This window comes from Rattus rattus, chromosome 8, assembly GCF_011064425.1.
Source record: "Rattus rattus isolate New Zealand chromosome 8, Rrattus_CSIRO_v1, whole genome shotgun sequence".
NCBI classification, from domain to species: Eukaryota; Metazoa; Chordata; class Mammalia; order Rodentia; family Muridae; genus Rattus; species Rattus rattus.
The window spans coordinates 34386095-34395088 of record NC_046161.1 but is presented as its reverse complement, the minus strand read 5'-3'; the positions used below and the strand labels follow the sequence as shown (position 1 = coordinate 34395088).

The following is an 8994-nucleotide window of genomic DNA, read 5'->3' as shown; positions in this document are numbered from 1 at the left end:
AAATAGCAGAACAAAGTAACACTAGAGATAATTTGATGGCAGGGAGGCAAGCAGGAACCCAAGCAACAGAAACCAAGACTACATGGCACCAGGAGACCCAATTCTCCCATCAAAACAAACATGGAATATCCAAACACACCAGAAAAGCAAGATCTAGATTCAAAATCATATTTGACCATGATGCTGGAGAACTTCAAGAAAGACATGATGAACTCCTTAGAGAACAAGTAGAAGCCTACAGAGAGGAATCGGTAAAAATGCCCTGAAAGAATTCCAGGAAAACATAAATAAACAAGTAGAAGCCCATAGAGAGGAGACAAAAAATCCTGAAAGAATTCCAGGAAAACACAATCAAACAGTGGAAGGAATTAAAAATGGAAATAGAAGCAATCAAGAAAGAACACATGGAAACAACCCTGGATATAGAAAACCAAAAGAAGAGACAAGGAGCTGTAGACACAAGCTTTACCAACAGAATACAAGAGATGGAAGAGAGAATCTCAGGAGCAGAAGATTCCATAGAAATCATTGACTCAACTGTCAAAGATAATGTAAAGCGGAAAAAGCTACAGGTCCAAAACATACAGGAAATCCAGGACTCAATGAGAAGATCAAACCTAAGGATAATAGGTATAGAAGAGAGTGAAGACTCCCAGCTCAAAGGACCAGTACATATCTTCAACAAAATCATAGAAGAAAACTCCCCTAACCTAAAAAAAGAGATACCCATATGCATACAAGAAGCCTACAGACCTCCAAATAGATTGGACCAGAAAAAGAAACACCTCCCGTCACATAATAGTCAAAACACCAAACGCACAAAATAAAGAAAGAATATTAAAAGCAGTAAGGGAAAAAGGTCCAACATATAAAGGCAGACCTATCAGAATCACACCAGACTTTTAGCAGAAAACTATGAAGGCCAGAAGATCCTGGACTGATGTCATACAGACCCTAAGAGAACACAAATGCCAGCCCAGGCTACTGTATCCTGCAAACTCTCAATTAACATAGATGGAGAAACCAAGATATTCCATGACAAACCAAATTTACAAATCTTTCTACAAATCCAGCACTACAAAGGATAATAAAGGTAAAGCCCAACATAAGGAGGCAAGCTATACCCTAGAAGAGGCAAGAAACTAATCGTCTTGGCAACAAAACAAAGAGAAGAAAAGCACACAAAAATAACCTCACATCCAAATATGAATATAACAGGAAGCAATAATCACTATTCCTTAATATCTCTCAACATCAATGGCCTCAACTCCCCAATAAAAAGACATAGATTAACAAACTGGATACGCAACGAGGACCCTGCATTCTGCTGCCTACAGGAAACACACCGCAGAGACAAAGACAGACACTACCTCAGAGTGAAAGGCTGGAAAACAACTTTCCAAGCAAATGGTCAGAAGAAGTAAGCTGGAGTAGCCATTCTAATATCAAATAAAGTCAATTTTCAACTAAAAGTCATCAAAAAAGATAAGGAAGGACACTTTATATTTATCAAAGGAAAAATCCACCAAGATGAACTCTCAATCCTAAATATCTATGCCCCAAATACAAGGGCACCTACATACGTAAAAGAAACCTTACTAAAGCTCAAAACACACATTGCACCTCACACAATAATAGTAGGAGACTTCAACACCCCACTCTCATCAATGGACAGATCATGGAAACAGAAATTAAACAGAGACATAGACAGACTAAGAGAAGTCATGAGCCAAATGGACTTAACGGATATTTATAGAACGTTCTATCCTAATGCAAAAGGATATAACTTCTTCTTAGCTCCTCATGGTACTTTCTCCAAAATTGACCATATAATTGGTCAAAAAACGGGCCTCAGGAAGGTACAGAAAGATAGAAATAATCCCATGCGTGCTATCGGACCACCACAGCCTAAAGCTGGTCTTCAATAACAATAAGGGAAGAATGCCTACATATACGTGGAAATTGAACAATGCTCTACTCAATGATAACCTGGTCAAGGAAGAAATAAAGAAAGAAATTAAAAACTTTTTAGAATTTAATGAAAATGAAGGTACAACATACCCAAACTTATGGGACACGATGAAAGCTGTGCTAAGAGGAAAACTCATAGCAGTTGAGTGCCTGCAAAAGAAACAGGAAAGAGCATATGTCAGCAGCTTGACAGCACACCTAAAAGCTCTAGAACAAAAAGAAGCAAATACACCCAGGAGGAGTAGAAGGCAGGAAATAATCAAACTCAGAGCTGAAATCAAAGCAAGTAGAAACAAAAAAGGACCATAGAAAGAATCAACAGAACCAAAAGTTGGTTCTTTGAGAAAATCAACAAGATAGATAAACCCTTAGCCAGACTAACGAGAGGACACAGAGAGTGTGTCCAAATTAACAAAATCAGAAATGAAAAGGGAGACATAACTACAGATTCAGAGGAAATTCAAAAATCATCAGATCTTACTATAAAAGCCTATATTCAACAAAACTTGAAAATCTGCAGGAAATGGACAATTTCCAGACAGATACCAGGTACCAAGTTAAATCAGGAACAGATAAACCAGTTAAACAACCCCTTAACTCCTAAGGAAATAGAAGCAGTCATTAAAGGTCTCCCAACAAAAAAGAGCCCAGGTCCAGACGGGTTTAGTGCAGAATTCTATCAGACCTTCATAGAAGACCCTCCAATATTATCCAAACTATTCCACAAAATTGAAACAGATGGAGCACTACCCAACTAATTCTATGAAGCCACAATTACTCTTATTCCTAAACCACACAAAGACCCAACAAAGAAAGAGAACTTCAGACCAATTTCCCTTATGAACATCGACGCAAAAATACTCAACAAAATTCTGGCAAACCGAATCCAAGAGCACATCAAAACAATCATCCACCATGATCAAGTAGGCTTCATCCCAGGCATGCAGGGATGGTTTAATATACGGAAAACCATCAACGTGATCCATTATATAAACAAACTGAAAGAACAAAACCACATGATCATCTCATTAGATGCTGAAAAAGCATTTGACAAAATTCAACACCCCTTCATGATAAAAGTTCTGGAAAGAATAGGAATCCAAGGACCATACCTAAACATAGTAAAAGCCATATGCAGCAAACCAGTGGCTAACATTAAACTAAATGGAGAGAAACTTGAAGCAATCCCACTAAAATCAGGGACTAACAAGGCTGCCCTCTCTCCCTACTTATTCAATATAGTTCTTGAAGTTCTAGCCAGAGCAATCAGACAACAAAAGGAGGTCAAGGGATACAGATCGGAAAAGAAGAAGTCAAAAATATCACTATTTGCAGATGATATGATAGTATATTTAAGTGATCCCAAAAGTTCCACCAGAGAACTACTAAAGCTGATAAACAACTTCAGCAAGTGGCTGGGTATAAAATTTACTCAAATAAACCAGTAGCCTTCCTCTACACAAAAGAAACAAGCCCGAGAAAGAAATTAGGAAACGACACCCTTCATAATAGACCCAAATAATATAAAAAGTACCTCGTGTGACTTTAACCAAGCAAGTAAAAGATTTGTACAACAAGAACTTCAAGACTCTGAAGAAAGAAATTGAAGAAGACCTCAGAAGGTGGAAGATCTCCCATGCTCATGGATTGGCAGGATTAATATAGTAAAAATGGCCATTTTACCAAAAGCGATCTACAGATTCAATGCAATCCCCATCAAAAATACCAATCCAATTCTTCAAAAAGAGTTAGACAGAACAATTTGCAAATTCATCTGGAATAACAAAAAACCCAGGATAAGCTAAAACTATCCTCAACAATAAAAAGGACTTCAGGGGAATCATATCCCTGAACTCAAGCAGTATTACAGAGCAATAGTGATTAAAACTGCATGGTATTGGTACAGAGACAGACAGATAGACCAATGGAATAGAATTGAAGACCCAGAAATGAACCCACACACCTATGTGCACTTGATTTTTGACAAAGGAGCCAAAACCATCCAATGGAAAAAAGATAGCATTTTCAGCAAATGGTGCTGGTTCAACTGGAGGTCAACATGTAGAAGAATGCAGATCGATCCATGCTTATCACCCTGTACAAAGCTTAAGTCCAAGTGGATCAAGGACCTCCACATCAAACCAGATACACTCAAACTAATAGAAGAAAAACTAGGGAAGCATTTGGAACACATGGGCACTGGAAAAGATTTCCTGAACAAAACACCAATGGCTTATGCTCTAAGATCAAGAATCGACAAATGGGATCTCATAAAACTACAAAGCTTCTGTAAGGCAAAGGACACTGTGGTTGGGACAAAACGGCAACCAACAGATTGGGAAAAGATCTTTACCAATCCTACAACAGATAGAGGCCTTATATCCAAGATATACAAAGAACTCAAGAAGTTAGACCGCAGGGAGACAAATAACCCTATTAAAAAATGGGGTTCAGAGCTAAACAAAGAATTCACAGCTGAGGAATGCCGAATGGCTGAGAAACACCTAAAGAAATGTTCAACATCTTTAGTCATAAGGGAAATGCAAATCAAAACAACCCTGAGATTTCACCTCACACCAGTGAGAATGGCTAAGATCAAAAACTCAGGTGACAGCAAATGCTGGCGAGGATGCAGAGAAAGAGGAACACTCCTCCATTATTGGTGGGATTGCAGATTGGTACAACCATTCTGGAAATCAGTCTGGAGGTTCCTCAGAAAATTGGACATTGAACTGCCTGAGGATCCAGCTATACCTCTCTTGGGCATATACCCAAAAGATGCCCCAACATATAAAAAAGACACGTGCTCCACTATGTCCATTGCAGCCTTATTTATAATAGCCAGAAGCTGGAAAGAACCCAGATGCCCTTCAACAGAGGAATGGATACAGAAAATGTGGTACATCTACACAATGGAATATTACTCAGCTATCAAAAACAACGACTTCATGAAATTCGTAGGCAAATGGTTGGAACTGGAAAATATCATCCTGAGTGAGCTAACCCAATCACAGAAAGACATACATGGTATGCACTCACTGATAAGTGGCTATTAGCCCAAATGCTTGAATTACCCTAGATGCCTAGAACAAATGAAACTCAAGACGGATGATCAAAATGTGAAGGCTTCACTCCTTCTTTAAAGGGGAACAAAGAATACCCTTGGCAGGGAAGAGAGGCAAAAGATTAAAACAGAGACTGAAGGAACACCCATTCAGAGCCTGCCCCACATGTGGCCCATACATATGCAGCCACCCAATTAGACAAGATGGATGAAGCAAAGAAGTGTAGACCGACAGGAGCCGGATGTAGATCGATCCTGAGAGACACAGCCAGAATTCAGCAAATACAGAGGCGAATGCCAGCAGCAAACCACTGAACTGAGAACGGGACCCCCGTTGAAGGAATCAGAGAAAGAACGGGAAGAGCTTGAAGGGGCTTGAGACCCCATATGTACAACAATGCCAAGCAACCAGAGCTTCCAGGAACTAAGCCACTACCTAAAGACTATACATGGACTGACCTTGGACTCTGACCTCATAGGTGGAAATGAATATCCTAGTAAGAGCACAAGTGGAAGGGGAAGCCCGGGGTCCTGCTAATCCTGACCCCCAAGTGAACTAGACTGTTGGGGGAGGGCGGCAATGGGGGGAGGGTGGGGAGGGGAACACCCATAAGGAAGGGGAGGGGGGGGATGTTTGCCCGGAAACCGGAAAGGGAATAACACTTTCGAAATGTACATAAAAATACTCAAGTTAATAAAAAAAAAAAAGCTATTTGTATGAACATCATTAGAGGTGTTATTAGTGGTGTGTGTCAGAAGATCCACAGTTAAATGTGAAGTTAAGGTTCTTGGAAAACCCATGACAATCAGGACTCATGTATACATTATCTATATAAAATCTAGGCAATCTCATTTGTAGAGTATAAATAGAAAATAAGCAGTGGAACCAATGCTACACAAATCACAGATACAGATACTCAAGCGTGGCCTGTGCTCCTCACTGAGTAGAGAAGCAAAAACCAGGAAAAATCCAGAAATTCTGTGATTCATGCTGAATCCATTAACATTTAGTCCATTATTAACAATGAAAACTACTAAGTTATAAAATATGACTTCCTTCCCTGTCCCTTAGTTCCTACAGATCAATACCCTTCATGGTTCATTCATCTACATCATTGATTTCTTCATCTTAAGAACCGGAATGGAGAAGCATCACTATGTTTAATACTTAGAACACAATGGTAGCTGGAAATATCCCTTGTTTAATATGTGAATTCTTACTCTATTTCACAATAGATTTTCTCCTTTCTTCAATTTCATTATAGGTGGATCCTGTGCAAATCTTATGCATGCATTCACAGCTGCTGTCACATTCATGTATTCAATGGCTCAGTTCACCACTGCAGATGCCCACTCTTCATGACAGTCTTTCTAACAAACAGTGCTGGTGAAACTGACTAGCTGGGCCAGGAATGATTGCATGCACCTTTAGTTGCAACATTCAGGAGGCACACACACATGGATTTCTGTGATTTGGAGACCATCCTGATCTACACAGGGAGTTCCAGGACAGCCAGGCTGAGCAGTGAGTCCTTGTCTCAAAGAGGATCTGGAAGCTAGAGAAATTATCAGAGGTTAAGAGCATTTGTTTTTCTTGAAAAACACCCAAATTTCATTTAACTAGAGTGACTCACAACCAATTCCAAAGGATTAGACTCACTCTTGTGTATTCTGTGGGCACCAGACACTGGTATGTTTCATATACATATATGCAAGCAAAACTTCCATACACAAAAAATAAAATTAATAAATCTAAAAATAATACCAGGTAGCTGTACATATTAGAATTGAATTAGATGCTTATGCATTCCAAAGACACCAGAATATTTTGCTGAAGGTCTGACAATCGAACTGCTAAAGGAAAGCATAGGTGATTAGAGAGATAGCTCAGGATTTGGGATCAGTGTTTGCTCTTACAAATAACTAGATTTAGCTCTGAGCACCTCGATGGTGGTTTACAGTCATCTATTACCTCAATCCCAGGGGAACTTATGCTTTGTTATGAGCTTCATGAGATTGTTATGGAGGAGTGGGTATGAAATAGAATGTCCCACGAGTGTATATTAGGAGAGGTGCTTTAGGTCTAATTCACACAGACTTGTGTGAGGATAAAATTCCAGTTGCTTTGGTCTGCAAGTGGATTTATAGCTGAGGCTCTTGGGCAGGTTTCAGTGAGTGAAACGGGGAAGAATAAAACATGACAGGAAAGACATGGCTCCCTAAGAAAGCTTTATTCTCACACCTCTCCTGACCCTGTACTGAATCATGAGCACTTGCGGAGCACTATATCTGGACCATGTTCCTCATACTGCTCACGTAGGACCCAGCGGGTCTGGAAGGCACACAACGAGGCCAGAATAGACCCCCCAATCCACACTGAGAGGTTCCTATTGGCCTGGGCTACCACAACCACGTGAGCTCCTGGGCCAAGACGGCTCAGCAGCTCAGTTTTGAAGCGACCTTCAAAACCAGTAAACAAAGAGGAGCCTCCACACAACAATACATTTTGTTCCATGTCTGACCGCAGTTCCTGGGGAACAGTGGAGAGACTATGTTCCACCATGCTGGGGAGGCCCAAAGATGAAGGTCCTGAGGTATCCGGAGGATGGAATAGCAACTCAGGACACTGAAAGAGCTCCTTTCCCACTGTGATCATCTGTCCATCTGGCAGCTTCAGGCACCGCCGGAATTTTTCATCAGGGCGCCCTTGCTCCTTTTGGAAATCTAAGGCCACATAGCAATATTGCTGCTTGATGTTCTCCATGGTATCCATGTCTTCCTTCTTCACTGCGAAGCTAGATCTTAAGATTTTCTCTGCCAAGAATTTAGTCAAGTAGTGGCCAGCCAGGTCCATTCGCTGGATGCCATTGGGTAAATTGTAGCCTTGGAAGACGGGCACTGTGTAGCTGACTCCATGACCAGTGTCTACGACCAATCCATTTACACGCCCATTGGCATAGACTGACAGCACGGATTGGGATGCCACATATATAGCAGGAGAGTGCAGAGACTCGAAGGCTACTTCCACAAGCTTCTCCCTGTTGCTGACAGGGTTGAAAGGCGGATCTGTGAATAGTAGAGGATGGTCCTGGGTGTCCAGTCTGAGGTCATTCTCCAGGATGTGGCGCCAGATGAATTCAGCTGCCTCCCAGTCCACCACAATACCATTACGAACTGGATGCATCAAAGTTAACTCTGGACGAGCATGGGCTGCCTCACCTATAAACATTTCCATTTTGGGCTGTTCCATGGTGGTTCGTCTCTTAGGCTGGCAGCCCACAATGTTACGCACAATGTAGGTTGGACGTGTCTGTCCTGCAAATCCCATCTTACATATTCCAGTACCCATGTCGATGACCACGCCACTCATCTTTGTTGTTCCCTTGTTACCAAACACACCACATGGTTCTTGTAGCGGACTCTTGTATACAGGAGTAGAGCGAGGGTTCAGATCAAGTGACCTGTGCGGCTCCCAACGTTTTGGACCATTCACATCCATATTTGCTAGTGGCTTCTGAGAGACTGATTGATAATGTTGACAACTTTACTCAAGGATGCAGGAAAAAAAGAGTCAGCCAAGAGCAGGAGGCACAAATTGAAGGCAGGTACACTATATCTATGAGATCACTTTGCCTGCCTTGGTTTCACAATGCTAGGAAAGGGTGTGGCCAGAAAAGGTGGACACAGCCTCAGGGTTTACAGTTACCACAGTCAAAATGGAGAGGAAGGTCTGGCTTCTACACAACTCTTTGATTCCACATCCTCTCTTTCACAATTGATAGCTACCACCCAGCATAAACAGTCTTGTGCCCACTGACAATAGGAATCTGAAAGTAACAAGCCCACTTGAGTTTCTGATATTTTAGTGGTTGTGGTGGTGGTGGTTGTGGTGGTGGTGGTGGTGGTGGTGGTGGTGGTGGTTGTGGTGGTGATGGTGGTGGTGGTCATGCTAGTAGTAC

The 8994-nt window shown here is 41.3% G+C and overlaps 1 protein-coding gene across 1 annotated transcript; it reads right to left on the bottom strand.

Annotated features, from left to right (window-relative positions):
- Window positions 1-7251: 7251 nt before the first annotated feature.
- On the bottom strand, window positions 7252-8583 carry LOC116908147 (actin-like protein 9). Its single transcript, XM_032911442.1, has one exon. It carries the CDS (start codon window positions 8532-8534, stop codon window positions 7299-7301), a length of 1236 nt encoding a protein of 411 aa, XP_032767333.1. The 5' UTR covers window positions 8535-8583; the 3' UTR covers window positions 7252-7298.
- Between the last annotated feature and the right edge of the window lie 411 nt (window positions 8584-8994).